The 17021-nt window shown below is 39.0% G+C and overlaps 1 protein-coding gene across 3 annotated transcripts in view; it reads right to left on the bottom strand.

Moving 5' to 3' along the window:
- The window catches only part of ccdc102a (coiled-coil domain containing 102A), a 159959-nt gene that overhangs the window by 25406 nt on the left and 117532 nt on the right, over positions 1-17021 (bottom strand). For 2 of the 3 annotated variants that reach the window (XM_079605018.1, XM_079605019.1), the window contains exons 2-5: positions 6501-7260; positions 4417-4634; positions 3801-3909; positions 174-290 (exon numbers count right to left, since the gene is read on the bottom strand). In XM_079605018.1, the coding sequence (XP_079461144.1) occupies positions 174-290; positions 3801-3909; positions 4417-4634; positions 6501-7169 (1113 nt within the window). In that variant the 5' untranslated portion in view covers positions 7170-7260. Of the gene's footprint in view, positions 1-173; positions 291-3800; positions 3910-4416; positions 4635-6500; positions 7261-15919; positions 15939-17021 lie in introns of those variants that run through there. The other variant, XM_079605020.1, reaches the window with a different exon arrangement.

Here is a 17021-nt window from a genome sequence, read left to right on the forward strand (position 1 = left end):
GTTTGGAGCCGTGCTAGTCGAAATGCAGGGGAGATAGCGCATGGATGTTTAAAGCCCTGAGGGTGTTTAACTTTGATGTAGATCACAGTGAGTCCTGGGGTGACACCGAACCGGCTGGCCCATGCAGAACAATGCAGCATGGGTAGGACACAGGAAAAGTACACGTGTTTCACCTCTGTACGGAGCTCTGCCAGTTTCTTGTCCATGCTGGTGCGAGCTCCCAGCTCGTCCTCCAGATCTTCAGACATGCGGCCCAGCTCATCCTGATGCACCTCCTTCAAAAAATTCAGCTGCAAAACAAACAGTGTCATTCAAGATCATCTCTGAAATTATGATCTGAAGTAAAACTTTTTCCCCCTTGCTTTGTCGGAGAACATCTATGGTACTCAAATAAAGTACACAGCCTAACTACACCAAACTATGCAATGCTTTGAAGATGTCATTGGACATTCAAACTGATTTAACATTCTGATAGTGAATGAGTCTGGTTTTTAAAACTAATTTCACATTTGATGAAACTCTGTGAAACTGCACTCATTTAATACGACTTGTACTGACATTCTGTGGCAATACGGTCTAGCAGATTTGCCAATAAGCGAGAGGGGCGCTATGGTCAAAGTCTGATCTTTCTACAGCGTCTCGCACTCGGCATACTGTGACTCAAACGCAGCGATTAACATTCGCTGCAGGTCGTGAGCTCACACAGCTGGGCTGGGGACAGGCAGCTCATCTATTAAACTACTGAGTGTAGCGTGCACGCTCTTCCTACTCATCATCTCATGGTATTCATGCACATCCTTACAGGTTGAGGTTATTAAAAAGAGAAGCACTTCTCTTCCTACTCATCATCTCTCCACTATATGCCTGTGACGAGGTCTAGGTGTATGATGATGAATCAGTCCCTTATTCTCTCTATGGAAGGCTTGTATTGAGAGTGAAAGTTTCCCTGGGCCCCATCAGTGAGGCTGTCTTTCAAAAAATTGCCTGACTGAAAGAAATCCTAAACAGCAGTCTTATCATTCATGAACAATGCCAGACTGTCTCGTTCATGGGTAACAACTGCCCCCTGGTGGTATTCTTATGTACAATGTCAGTCAAAGTTTGGATACAATTATTCAAATTTAAAAAATAAATGCAGTTATACAATAGTATAATATAATATGCATAATAGTACTTATAAAATATTGAGTTTAACACGTATCATTTTTGCTTATATAAAATATACAAGTTGGGTCTACATTATGAATTTAATAAAAAAAATTAAGTGTAGGAAAAGCAGCCAAAATGTTGCCAGTGTACATGTGAACGCCTTAAAAAAAAGCATACCAAGTGGAAACACCTTATGTTTCTTTTTATTTATTTATTTTTAGTTTATTGATTATGACTTTATTATTATTTTCCACATTTTAGAATAAAATGAAGAACAAGTAGGTGTGTCCAACTTTTTGACTGTGTCCACTTTTTTATTATGAATTTGAAGCAGGACTGACTATGCATGGAGGATCTGTGACTTATAAGGATGAATATGATATCTGAAAGTCAGAAGGTGAAGTGCTGGGTTTTGATGAACAGGCCCACACAACAGTGCACTGACCATGCATTCCTCCTATTGATTAGAGATCTCACTGTAAATTGCGGAAAATTGGAGAAAAGTATTTCTTGCTCTTTGAACACGAAAGTGCTGGAGATCAGTTCCTCATGAGAATACCATGTGTTAATGTTCTGGCTTCATTACTTTATTTGTTACTTGTAAATCAAATACAATCCACAAATAAGAAACACAGCATTGAAGCCAGAATACAAATGTTCACAATTAAGGCTGAGCAATTTATGTCTTGACTTGATGCCCGAAAAGCAAAAATAAATTGCTTAAAATACCAATATCAATCAATGAAGCCAAATAAACTAAATGTTCCACAGCTGCTACAAAACTATTTGGCTTTTGATAGTGACCTATTGCAAGTTGCTGAAGAATAACGGTCATAATACATTACATGCAGTAGAGTTGGGGCGATCTAGCCAAAGAAAAAAATATATACATGTTTTCCACCCAACCTTTTGACAATATTCAATATATATCTCAATATTTATGTTTTTATGTTATATTTCAAACAAAGAAAAATCACTTCAACCTAACAGTCACTGTTGATCAGTAGATTCAAGGTGTTAAAGGGCCCCAATTATGGATTTTTGAAAATGACCTTTCATGTAGTGTGTAATATAGCTCTAAGTGAATGAAAACATCCTGCAAAGTTTTAAATCTGAAAGTGCACCATATATAAAATGATTGTCTTTCAAAAGTAAGAGTCGACTCTGAGTCAATGAAATGTTTTTTTTTTTCAAACGAGTCATAAGCCGTTACGTCGTGACGTCAAGACGAAACATTAGCCCGCCCACTTATTGCGCGCGCAGACACCGGGGAAACTTAAACCTCAAACCGGCAGCTGATTCCGGTGGACACTGGACAGCATCATGTCGAGGAGACGCTGTGCTCTACAATGTGACTGATAAAGACTTCTTTTTTTTTCACTGCCCAAGGACGAGCATGTGAAAAATCTGTGGCTAAAAATGAATCTTTACCATGATCCTACAGCAGTATAATCCTAAACTTTTCCTGTTACCTTTATTTTACTGATGACTGCTTCTCAAATATCGGAGTTCAATGCAGGATTCGCAAACTGCTTGCTCTTGAAAGACAGTGTTCAAAATACTAGTTTTGAGTTTTACATTGTGTAGGTCTCCTGCCAACTCATGTTATCACTGTCTTACTGAAATACCTCTGTTGATCAGCTGTGGGCCACTATTACATAAAACTCTGTCTATTAATGCAGATTGTCTGTCGTCCTCATTAGTTTGAGGAAAGATTAAGCATGGAGCAAGATTTGTTTTACCAATGTTTATGTTACATCAGTCATTCACGCTAGAGCTCGGCTAATGTATACATTGCATACATGCACTGTTATTGATACAGTTTCCACATGTTCACCGCAATATATTAGAAACATACTCTGTAAATAAATTAGTACAAGTAAAATAATCGGTTGATGGACATGCACTTGTTAATGCTGATGGTGAGGAATTGCAACATCTCATAATGTACCTCAAACGAGTAGTGAATCACTGAAACGTCCTGCTCGAGTCGTCCTTGTGATGGAGGTTCGGGTTGAATAACTAGTAGGCCTAGGTCTTCTAGTGTTTCATCATCAGACTCGCGCTCGGATTGATATGGTAAAATCGACATCATTGTTCGTTACTGTGTTTAGTTTACGGTGTAGGAAGCCTCAGGACACGCAGAGCTGTCGTTGTTATGGCAATGGGAGTTTTTGTTTTCGACGCATGGTGTACACGGTAAACCAATCACAACAGACTGAGCTGTCTGGCCAATCAGAGCAGAGTAGCTCACGGAAAGGAGGGATTTAGAGAGATTGATTCATTTGGCGAGTCGTTTGAGAATCATTGAAAATCTGGTGATGTGCAAATGTATATTATGAGAAAATTAAACTGTTTTTTAACCTTTGATGCATGTAAACCTGTTGTAGGAGACTCCAAAACAACATTAAGAAACTTTAAAATATCATAATAGGTACTCCCTTTAATGCACAGTATAAATTTAGTTAAAAGTAATCAAGACATTTTTCCACACTATTTGTCACTAAATGACTGCAAAGAAAGCTCATAATGTTGCTTGACTTTATATCACCAGAAAAAGAATTGCAAACATATGAAGAATATTCTACATATCATTCAACCCGAATATGCACACAAGTTGAAGTGTTAAAAATGTTGCTTATGTTCCTCACCTGTTTTACAGCCTCCTGTTTGCTCTTGTTCAGTTCCTCATATTTGAGTTTCCATTGGCTCAGCTCTGCCTCCAGCTTCTCAATGTTCTTAATCAGTGTGTGTTTATCCCTGAGAGAGAGAGAGAGAGAGAGAGAGAGAGAGAGAGAGAGAGAGAGAGAGAGAGAGAGAGAGAGAGAGAGAGAGAGAGAGAGAGAGAGAGAGAGAGAGAGAGAGAGAGAGAGAGAGAGAGAGAGCTTGACATGCATAGCACAGGCCAGATCATCAACATCATCATGACAGGGTGAAGGCAAATCTAAATAGATTGTTCTCAAAACATCTGGTCTTCTGAGATGCCTCCAGTAGGTGAATTTAGGTCAACATAGATGTATCCTTCACTAGTCTATGATCAGTGCAATTCTGCGGTTAATTGAAATTATTGTTATTATCAGTTATCCTTGGCAATGAAGGATACATCTATGTTAACCCTGTAATTGTTATGAGAAGCTGTACATGATTGTACAGCTCCATGCACCATATATAATCATGCTCCATGATTCTGAAGGCCTTTGATTTCATTTGTTGAGTTCCGGTCTGTTTGATGCATGCATTGTTGCCACCTGGACAATGATCTCTTACTCTCTTTCTTTCAGCAGGACTTTCTGTGACTCATCCAGGCGTAGCTGGAGAACATTGAGCTTGCTGGAGTCCTCCTCCAGGGAAGCCAGATCCTCCCACAGCAGTCTGCTCCGGTCCTGCCGACTGAGAACTGAGCGCAAGCTACTGGCACTGCGAACGTCCCATGAGTCTGGAGCCTCTGACTTCACCCTGAGAAGAGCCTCCAATAACTCCAACTCCTGAGAGAGAGAGAAAGAAAGAAAGGGTTGCAGGCAGCTGTTCAAAAGGTGCCAAAATGGAGAGGTTGCATGACATGCCCTCATACTCGAAAATAAAAAGTAGAACACAGAAATCAAGTTCTCTTACAAACAAGGATAAACAAGGAGAGTCATATTTTAACTTAAAATTATATTAAGTTCTAATAGAAAGTTTTAAGTTTACTTTTGTACAATAAACAATTCTGATACTGCCAATCAATGTCCAAAGTAAAACCTGGGTTGTGAAGCAAAACCATCTGAGAACCACTGTCTTAGTCAATGTTTCAAGACAATGAAAACAAAATGAAAACATAAACAACAACAAAAACAAAGACTTTCATGCTTTTGTTTTCTCCTTATTAAACCAAACCACAGAAGAGGCATTTTCCCTGTCATCCACATAACAAATATCACATTGCACCTTTCATTTATTTCCTTTGTGCATGGATGAAATTCACAAGCTCTTTGGAGTAATAAAAAACGGCTTTACAGTTCAGTGCACCATCCTTTCTCTTTCCTACACACAGTAGGGATTACATATCAAAGCCATGGGCCCCAGGATACAGACATGAGACACTAAACATGCTGCCAACTTCCTACGATCCCAGAAAGGCCACAGTTCAGTAATTGCACTAAAAGTGCAATGACACCTCCCTACCACCAGGGGGAACCAAACGCATACAAATAGAGATCATAGAGTTCCACATGTGGAAGCACTCAGCATGCCTGTGTGGAAACAGATCAGGAAATGGGATGCATCAAACAATCCAGTGAGAATCAGACTAAGCTAACTAGTATTTGTTTACTTAGCTAAGATTGAATGAGGGTGCCTGATCCTACTTCAGAAAAGGTCTCTGCTGAAAAAAAAAAAAAAAAAACAGTTTTGTACTCAGCAGGTAATTGTCACCGTTTACAGGAATCAGAGAGACTCTTGAGCTATCTAGGCTACCCCCTGTTGATTTCAGTGCAGAAATATACATCCATCATGCTCGAAACTCTGAAGGTCAATTTGACACTAGTGACATTTATTTTTGTTGTGTTGTGCTGGTGTGTCGTCTTTGCGAACCAAAAAAAGAGGTGAACATTTTGTTTGAGGGGTAATTCTTTTTAAAGATTAGTTAAAAACACTAAGGAAATAACGGACATGCTTTAACGAGTCTAGGAATGAAAAAGGGTTTTCTGGGTAGTGGGAACTGGTGCGGTACCCCCGGCTGTGGCCCCATGGGGGGTTGTGTTTCTAATAATAGAAAGCAAGAAAAAATTTAAACCAGCACACAAGCAAAAAGCACAGAGTCAGGTAAAGAAATCACAGGGAGGTGCACTGAACCAGGTCTGTGGCTGACCCATTTACAATTGTCTACCTGTATTAAGGTCAACAGCCTTGGTTATTCTATAAGGCTGTCATGTGGTTTGAGCATCTGGGTTTAAATTGTTTTATTCTAATTTTTTCTCAAGTGTTATTCTGGTATACAACTGATTTGACATAATACAACGCACTTTTGGTGTGCACCGGGTTCATTTGACATCAGAGTTTGGTTTGTTTGGATGATGTTCCTTCCAATCTCGGGTGCGCACCTGCAAACCGTATAAGAATCTCCTTATTAAGGTGATATGGCATACGGTTCTTGTGAACTTAAGTATGGTTCTCTGTGGTTTTGGTTAGTGCACAAATCTTCCTCCAACCGAATAACTGAAATTGCTTTTTTCTACCTAGTCCTTTGTTCCTCTGAGAAAACACCCCTGCATTCTGTTTCGATCTATGTAGTTGATTTTGAGTGGCCAGCTGGGGAAATAATCAGCTTTCTGAAAATATTTAGCTTTACATCTTTCCGAGTGAGGAATACTCACCTTCTGCCTGTCTAGTTTGTCAGTGCCTACATCTCTCACAGGTTCCTGCTCTGGAGAGCCTGGCCCATCTCTCACGCTCTCCTCGTCCTGGTTTTCATGCTTGATTTCTGGTTCCCTTGGCTGGTTGGAGTGGGTGGAGGCAGTTGAGGAGTTGGATGCTGGTGCAGTGGAAGCATTCTCTGGGGAGTTCTGTTCAGTTCGGACCCTTTGGGCTTCCAGACGCAGTTGTTCATTTTCCGCCGCCAGTTCCTGGCGCTCCCGTCGTGCCCCTGTCAGCTCTTTGGTAAGGGCGTCCAGACGCTGTCTCAACTGCCTAACCTCATCCCGTGCCCTGTTGCGTTCGGCCCGCACCTTACTCCACTTCTCCCTCCAGTTGGCCGTACAGTCCGACCACCAGCGCATTGTCTTCTCCATCTGAGCTGCTCGTGCCCGAGCCTCCTCCAGCTCGCGCAGACGCAGCTCCTCGCGGCTCTCCCAGTCCCCAGTGCCATCACAGCCCAGCCCTGGAGACAGCAGCAGAGGAGGGCTTGAACTGGGCGTTCCCCCTGACGGGCTGGGTGTGTGGGTCAAGCTGTCCGGGGAGCGCACTCGATCCGGGCCCAGGCCGCACAACAAGCCTGCCCCAGACTTGGCGGCCTCTGTCATGTGGGGGCTAGGTGTGTGGTTCATCACTGAGCCAATGATGAGTCCAGGGATAGAGAAGATAGTAGTCAGGAAGATCTGATCAGGAAGCCATGATCCACATCAACATGGTGGTTTTCTGTGAAGCAAGAGCAAGAAGAGTAAACAGATCCGTCAAAATAAAATCTCTCTTTAAAAAGTTCTTAGAAATATACTAATGTTTAATTATTCATAAAGTTTTTCAAAACCATAATACCATTTTCAAGAGAAGCTAACATTTTTAATTTCATGAAGAAAAAAAAAATATAGAAGTGGTCTGTTCAAGTAAGAATTGCAATGTTAATGTAATTTGGGATAAAATTACAGATAGGACAAAAAATGTGCACTATAATTTGCTCTGAAAAGCAGTATACATATACATTCAGTAGGTGACAAAGACATACAGGAGCAGAGAGAGCAAAACGAGAGAAAAAGAACTCTCTCTGTCAACATGTCATTGCAACAGGGCCAATAACATTAATATTGTTGAACAATCCAGACCACACCATGACAACCAAGTGCAGCTTTAATTTACAAGTGTTCTTCCTTTCACACACTCCCACACACAGGGCTGTATTTACTTAAAAGAGTACAGGCAGGGTTACTAAGAAGGAGGTTCCAGGTCAAAAGCCTTCTGCCAGAGCAGCCAGCATCTCTCATCGGCCGTGAGAAAAGAGTTACAGCCCTACATCAAAGGGGAGTCGAACTTGTGTTTGTGTATGTACAAAGTGTAAGGCTTTGGTGAACAAGGCTTAGATTTATTATATTTGTAAAAACAGACCTCTTTCTGACCTATAAGACAACTGAGCATGTCATCTGTCTGAGCCAAAAAGAAAAATCCAGGAAAACATAATAATATGGTTTACAATTTAAGTACATTCACAGTTATACACTTATATCCAGTTATATCCTTGTGCAAAAGTTACATCGTTTCTTGACTTTACATGTTCATGAAAGGAAAAAAACAACAACAAAAAAACGATATATTGGCCTAGGGTTGCCACCTTTAGTGTGGCAAAATAAGGGACACCCATTCACCCCCCCCCCCCCCCCCCCCCCACAAATGCTCAACTTTGACAAAGTCATTTTTATTGTTATAATTGTGATTTCATAATATGTAGATATGAATCCAACTAAAAGCTATTGAAAATATGTATTTTAGTCAAATAGCAAATGGTGTAGCTCTGCAGCCATCTACTAAAGTGATAATTTCTTTACTTTTAAAACAGCATTTTCCAAAAGATGAGCAAAAATCTTACACTAAACCATGTCAAATTATCTATATCCATGAACGTTAGAAATGTGGGTCTTTTATAAAGTGAATTTAACTTTTTTTTTTTTTACTGTTTTTGTTTAAAAAATATTTATTTATATAGCCTAAAGTAAAAAAAATATAATAAATCCTCCTGAAACTATAAATCCTAAAAAAAAACTTTTATGTTTCAAAATGACATTTTGTTGAAACAACACAAGTGTGACTTTTTTCCCCCACACTAACATAAAAAACAGATATTATTCAAATTTATTTAATTTTTTTTGTAGATGTAGAAAGTGTTGTCAACCGTGCAAAGTCTCACATCATTTGGACAAATATGTTTTATTTATTTCAGCAAACGTCATTTGGGGTCGAGGACCCGAACAGCGCACGAGGGGTTAAAAAACGTGCAGGTTTACAGCGCATGTTCACGAGACTCAGTCGCTATAGAAACAAAGACGCTAAAATGCAATCACGCAATGAGCTTCTCTACTAAGAAATTGATTTCTTTATATTTGCTATTATTATCCATACTGCAAAATCCTTATGTTTTTATTCAACTATATGTGGGCCTAATGTAAAATACGGGACAAATCACGTCCCTTATTGATTTGATACGGGACGCATCATCTTACTTGTAAATACGGGACGATTCCGTATTTTAAGGGACGGGTGGCAACCCTATATTGGCCCTAACTTTGCATAGACAAATATCAGTAAAAGATTTTAGGCTATCTCTGTAGTCAAATGTTAACATGTATAATGTTTAAAGTCTTTGAGCCTATACTTATTTTAACATTTATTCTGGTGCATTAACATTTATTCTTCCCCCATAGATTTCCAATGCAAGAGCACTAAACTGTGGAACTAAAAAACACACACACTCCTATGCCACTATTCAAACCCTGAGGAAGTTTACGGGTGGGGCCTGTGGCTTTGGGAACTGCCGACTTGTGCATTAGAATATATTGGGGCAAGAAACAGAGGCATAGGCTCCTCATAAAACACTACTCATACAAAAGCCCCCTTTTTATTAGCTCAGCTGGAAAAAAAATGTGAAGACTATTAGGTTTGCTGCAAGCTGGGAGGGTGCACAAGGGTTTTGGTGACAAAGAACAGCAACCGATGCCACTGTGGGTCAAGGGGACAATGAATCAGTATCCTGGATCAACATATCAGCACAGGCTACATGGTTTAGTCTATATGTCTGGGTGTCTCTTTTGTGAGCTACAGCTGATATGTTGGAGGTAAAGCAGTTGTCATGCCAATGAGCTCCTGCAAGGATTTGGAAGAGCAACAAAAAGCAACAGAACATCACAAGTAAGAAAACGAGAATGAGGCAGAAAATGAATTAGCTCCAGAGGCTTTCACAGGAGATCCTAATTAAGACTGATGATGCAATCTGAGCAGCATCTCCAATAGAAACATGAGCAGCATGGAGAGACGAGTGAATGAAGAGAAAGAGGTGAGGAAAGAGCGAGAGAAGGGGAAAATGTGTAACTAGACCCGCTGCTATACTGCTGACAGCTAGAAGAAAGAGCAGTTGATATCAAAGGAAGAGCAAAGACTTTAAATGACAGAAAAAAAGACTAAAAAATGACAGATTTGGTTGAAGTTTCAGGCTTGCCTTTTGTCTAAAGTTAAAAAAAAACAATGTTTATCCTTGGGGGGAATTCATTAATACATCTTTGAGAATAGGGGCAAACATACTTTCAATATACACCTGAAGGCTCAACAAATATCTTAAAGATAAGCATTAACAGAGGATTTCTTCTCCACGAGCAGCTAAACCAACATGGGTTTCCAGACCAAAGATCCAAAGCTTAGCTGATTAAGCTGGTCGGTCGTCCCAGGTTTATCTTGCTAGTCAAGCTTGTAAAAACCTGGTAGGGACAACAGCATCACATGCTATAGGGACATGCATACACAACATATGCTTTTAAGAAAGAAGTAAATGTCTACACAGTGGTTCAGAATTCAAGTAGATTCAAGCACTAGGACAAATTGAGAAACACCTCCCGAATACAAAAAAATAGATCATATTTAATGCACAACTACAAAGTCAGAGGTTAATTATGAACTGTATTAGAGGATTAAAGGGTTTCCCTCCTGCCACAACAATTTCCACCAAACACTGTTCCTATAGTGTTCCTATACCCTCAATAGGAAATCCCTCAAGTCACATATTTGCTGCCATCGGTTTGATTCACCATCAAACCAAGCTGACTCACCCATTTCAGGTCATATTTCACTGTCAAGGAAACATCTGGAAGCTCACAGTACCATTTACCAAAACAGAATGAGTCTGACAGGCATAATGGAGTGTATACAAGTGCTAGTTAGGTTCAAGCACAAAGAAATTGATTAGAATCTTTGCCACATTAAATGGGCAAAAAAGAAGTAAACACTAAGAAAAAATATGATATTTGAGACTGAGAGGAGTAAACAATACCTGAAAGTATAAAAAATGAGGGAAAAGCCAAACAAATTAGCCCGATTATGCAGTTGAATGTTAACTTTTTATTTTTAAACTGGGTATCAGTAATACTTCTGTTCAAGAGAAATTCCTTAACATCTCGTACAGTGTTGCTTCTCAGGTAAACTGAACTTGTTTAAAGGATGTTTAGATATTTTAACTAGACAAGACAAAGATACTGATTAAGAAAAATATGTTTTGCAGTGTTACATCCTTTACAAGTGTTACAAATGTTCATGACATTCAGCATTCTTCACAGTCTGCATCATCAGTTTTCATAGTAGGAAGTATCACATGCCTGAATGGCAGTATGCACAGAATGTGTAAATTATATGCAGAATATGTTTTGCATAAAACTACTGTTGTTAAGTTTAATTTATGGTCATTTTGAAGAAGATGGTTGAAGCTTGTGCGTATATGGGATTTATAACAAAGCAGACTAGATGTACACGTATGGTCTAATAAATAAAATCCTGTGCATGTAATGAAAAAAATCAGTTGGTGTGTACACATACTTGTAGGATGAAATCTATGCAAAGTTTTATAAATGAGGCCCCAGAACACTCATTATTATTACATCACAGAAAATTCACAAGAACATTTTAAACAACGGAGACCACACACCACGCCACAGAGCAACATCTCATCTGTCCAAACTCAGCAAGCAATGAATTACAAATCCGAAGAGTTCTTCAATGCGGGACGTAAATAAAGCCCCTGTGTAAAACACTATCCATTTGTGTTTTCTCCAATGGCTCTAGGAGTCGGAGGAACTCAAAGGCAAACTGAGACAGTGTCACTCACAGGATCCAGGGAAAGTGAAAACCGATCTGATGGCTGCAGTCCATTTTACTTCAATGCCCTACTGTCACCTCCTGACATAAAGCTAGGAGTACAATCTTTTGTTCCATGGTTCATCAGCTATGCTTGTCAAAGTTTAGCCTCAGGAGATATCCTCCATCAGGACAAAGTTAAGTGTTAAAACTAAGACACTCAGGGCAGGAAGTGAGTAATGTTGCAGAGATCTTAAAACATATATAGAACAATGTGAACCCAAAAAGTCGATTGAAATGTTCTGAAATGTTTCCAAGAGAAGGGAGTATTATGAGGACAGCATCCGTTAACATAAATTTCAGTGTTGCAAGAGTGAAAGCACACCTTGACTGTAACCTGTGATCCTTGTGGTTTTCAGAAAAATTTGCCCCTAAAGGAAGAGGAAGTTTGTCTGTTTGTAGCGCTGCTAGCACATGTGGTCTCCGACCGCAGACTGTGAAAGTGACAACAATCATTTTGTGTTCCACATTAGAGCAGATGATCTTGATAAAAGATCTTCCGCTGTCTCGGTTGAAAGCGTCCTTGCCAAGTGTAAATAAGCAAGTCTTAAAAACGGCTTATCTTCACAGCTAAGCAAGCTTGCTGAAAAGTTACAGACAGCCAAACTGTTTCGATATTGTAAACAGATGGTAAACGCATACGATATACCATATAGATAGCATAATGAGTTCAAATAAAGTGGAGAAGAGAGGATAGAAGGATAAAACATTCTCTTAAGAGGACCGGTCAAACTGATTCTTTAGGGCATATGAATTATGTAGTATTATAAAACATTAAGTCATAGTACGCTTTAAATATTCTGGTTTAATAAAAGAACCTAACTTGAGACCAAATAGTCAGCCAGCCGGGGCTGCCGTTTACTGTCATCACCAAACCACTGGACGTAACCCATACCGCAGGCAGAAATACTCATAATACTGGAAGAAAAAGAAAAACGTTGAGGCATCCATTCACTGCAACATCATTTCTCTGCTCTCTTTAACTTGAACAGTTAGTGATTCAGTAAGACAGCACAATAAATGTCCTGTAAAAATCAAAAGAAACCCATTATTTTCTCAACACAAGTTTACAGAGAAATGTAAACAGGTTTAGCTTTCTTTCTCAAGCTTGTCATGATCTCACACTGTGACACGGCTGATTAAATTCGAATGACTCGCACACCAGAAACTGGTAGACAAGCCAAAAATGTCACACAGTAAAAACAGTAACACCTATAGCCACTCCAGGCACGTCTGCTGTCGAGACTGATTTCAGCATCACCGAGATGATGGATGGGCATCTATAACCCATGCACAGACTGACTAGGCCTGCATGTCACATTAATCAATACCAGTAAAATGTCATAAAAGTCTATACTACTGATCATTAGTTTAGAATAATTGCTTTTCAGTCAGTGTTTAATCATTTCTACTTGAGATGCACCGATTGATCGGCTGGTCATTAATGAGTGCGTTCACACCGCGAGCAGGAGCAGCGTGTGAACAGCAGTGAATCACTTGTTTCATTACTGGATGAATCAGCGTTTTTGAATGAATCTCTTGAATCGATTCAATGACAAATACATTTTTTTAAGTCACTTGTCACTACCTACTGGACTGGTGCAACAATGTAATAGATACAATCGTTATTTGAAGCAGGATCTATTCTATTTTGACCGCTACCGTAGAAGAATTTATTTAAATTTACCGTAGATAAATATAATTATTGCATGACAGAAATAACGATACTATGTAGCTGAAAAGACGACCATGACAACTGCTCTCTCTGTGTCAGCAGCAGCATGAACATAGATTTGAATGTTCCGGTATGATTTTATCAAAGGTTTAATAGACTATCCGAATCGTTGTCATTTAGAAATAAAAGTGTGGGATTTTGAATCGCAATCTTTTAATGATTAGCCTAATCGTGCAGCTCTAGGATATAGGTTTCTGTTTACATAATAAAAAGAATAAAAAATTAAATAAAAAATAAAAGTTTATGTGAACACATTTTGTAGCAACAATGTACACGCACATTACTATATGCATGAAATCTGAAGGTCATGCATAATACTGGGGTCATCTGTGGTTAATACATTTAGTCTGAGAAATGGGTAACATATGGTGTCTTCATATTTTACGTCTGGAACGGAAAATTACTTGGACACCTTTATTGTGAAACAAATTTAGCTAAAGAAAAGAACAGTTAACAATCTCTGAGGGCATCAACAGGTGAACATTGTTTTTGTTTTGTTATTATTATTATGTTAAGGCCAATAAAAAAGTCAACTATTTTAAAATGCTACAGGTATGTACTACAGTATGAAAAAAAAAATTATATTCATTTTTAAGATTTTTTTCTACAGATTTCTAAGTTAACTGCACAACTGAATATCAAATTAGATGATTAAATAATAATAAAAATCTCTAATTCACCCATGCACAATAACAAAACAGTCCTGACATTCATAGGAAGAATTACAACAGATGGGACAGATGTCAATTCACTGACTTGGTGGGACATCAGGAAAAGGTTCATTTGGGGGTCAGCCAAGCCTGTCACATATACTTACAGGGGCCTCTTGTGAAAATAATCACAAGTAACATGATCAAAGCTAGTATCCCAAGAGGAATTTAATGGATCAGGGAGTTAGAGGGTCTTACATATAGAGTAGCATGTAAGCATGTAATAGAGAGAATTATTAAATAAAAGCAGCCAAATAGAGAGAGAGAGAAAGGGAGAACTGGTGGGAAGTGCTCATTTAAGGGGTGTTAAGCATTAAGATGTTAATCTCTTCATCATCTCATTCAACAAGGCATGAAACGACAATAATAAACACTAAAAATCCTGCATGAGCAGATTATGAGTTCGAGGTCAGGTCTGCAACCATGTATCAACCAGAACAAGATTTCAGTCATGCAAAACACTGAACAAGTCAGTTGAATAGAGCTATAGGGAAGAAGGTTGTATTGGAAGCCCATTTCTGCCTCCGAGTAAAATGGTAATTGCGATTTGGAATTTCTATATCACATATTGTGGCAATATATTTTGTTACGTGACTACTGAAACAGCGACTTCTCAAATCTCATAATGTGACTACTCGTTATTGTAAACTTTCTCTCTCAATTACCTTTTTTATCTTCCAAAAAAAATTAAGACATTAAAATGTGGAGGAAAAACAGGAAGCAAAAGTAGGACAAAGACAGAAGGTGATGAAAAATCAAGAGAGAAGCAGCAACAGGACACATACCATGCAGAAAGGGAAGAAATACTGGCGAGACAAGACAGGATTATGCCTGAACTTGTGATTTCACAGTATGATTAACAACACAGTCAATCCTGTGCAGAGGGCAGGCCTATAGAGCATACATACATCACCATACTTGTCAATGTATCAGTTAAAGCACAGCAATCTATGAAATGCAAACAGTCCTTTTCCTGTACATAAGTCTCTCCATTTTCAAAATTAATCAGACTTCTACCGTTCATTAAATAAGAAAATGAAACGATCACTGTGCAAACTGCCCTGGGGGAGTCCATGAAAACGGACACAATCATTCACTTCAGTGGGTTTAATGAAGGGAGATGTAGTGTTTGCCTACAGCACAAAAATGACTGAAATCCTCCAACTAGCACAGGATTTCATACAAGCAGTTACTGCACAATGGCTATTCCTCATCCTTACAGCAGGGGGAGATGCAAGGAGAAAGCTGCAGAGTAGTCCATCCATAATAATGAAAGAATATTTAACATGACTAAGGCTGCATCCCAATTCGCCTACTTATACTACGCCCTAAAAGTATGTACCGGTACTCTTTTTGTGAAGAAACAGAACATACTTTTGAGTGTGTAGCAAAAGAGTAGGCAAGTTTTGGGACATACTACTTCGTCATCTTTAACGGACAGATCTGTCGCATGCATCCTGTCAGTAAACTGCCCTGTCAATCATCTTGTCACAGTTAAAATCTTCCATTCAATCTGATTTAATTTCCTACCGGATAGAAATGTAGTAGCACGTTCATCTGCCAATCGCGGGTCTTTCATGCGGAGACTCTCCTCATGTTTGCAATTTGAATGTAGATGCATTTAAAAGTTAATGGCTAAACGTGTCTTTACAAAAGTTCACAATGCTGCTGCAGATGCAATATAATGTAGACAACATTGAATACATACATTTTCGTCAGGTTAGATACTGATAATTAATCACTCAAACACCTTTATATAAACCTCTCTACATATCCGACTCGCGCGTCCTCCATGTCTGTAGTTTTTTAAAAACACTTTTCACTCGTGTTTGTAGTTCTAACCGAATCCTCGTCCAACGCGCGATGGGTTGTGGGCGATATCAGCCGTTAGAGTGTTCATCGATCTGCACTTCAGATTCTGACCGGAAATAGTAGACCATCCGGGTCTCTTTGGAACACTCATTTCAACATACTACAATTTGGGACGTACTAATTCTACTTTCGAATACTATTTAGGACGGATAGTATGCGAATTGGGACCATAGGGATTGGGACGCAGCACAAGGCTGCGTTTAACTCGCAAACTTTCCTAAGCACTTCCTCTCAGGGGAATCCCCACCGCCACTTTGAAATGTGTTCAACTTCGTCAAGTGGACGAGGGAAGTTTATTTGGACAGAACCTCGACCCCTCGATTTTGACCAAGGGAGCAAGTCTACTCAACATGTACACTTCAGACTGATCCATAGACCACAATGCAACATGATTGTGACGTCACAGCAGGTCGTGCTAAATTTACCCCCACCCCACACAACTCTAGTGTGTGATTTTGGGAGTTATTTTGAAATTTAACTACATTTATTATTGTAGCTAGTAGCTACCTTAAGCTGACTGTTTTAACACAGTTATAGTTTATTGTACTGTTATCATTTTCGTTTCTGTATTTTTTTAAGTATATTAATATTAGGGGTGTAACGATACAGGTCCCGATTCGATAAATATCATGATACATTATTATTGCGATACTCCAAGACATATGGTAAATGTTAATAATAATAAAAATGTACTGTTGATTAAAATGCTAAATTTGGGAATACATTACAATTCATACATTGTAAATGAATAGGCTTGGACTTTGTGCTGGTAACCCAATGCACAGGACAATGATGACACCAGAATAAAAATATTCATGATTCTGAAGCTGAAAATACAGAATTATTTTAGATGAAAATGCTTGCACTCTGTCACTGACTACGTATATTCGAAATAATGTAGGCCACTTTTTACTGGTAACATAAGGCATTATCAGGACCCATAGATATCCCCCCATTGCATTATTATACATTATATTCAA

Source organism: Phoxinus phoxinus (genome assembly GCF_949152265.1).
Source record: "Phoxinus phoxinus genome assembly, chromosome: 2".
Lineage (NCBI taxonomy): Eukaryota > Metazoa > Chordata > Actinopteri > Cypriniformes > Leuciscidae > Phoxinus > Phoxinus phoxinus.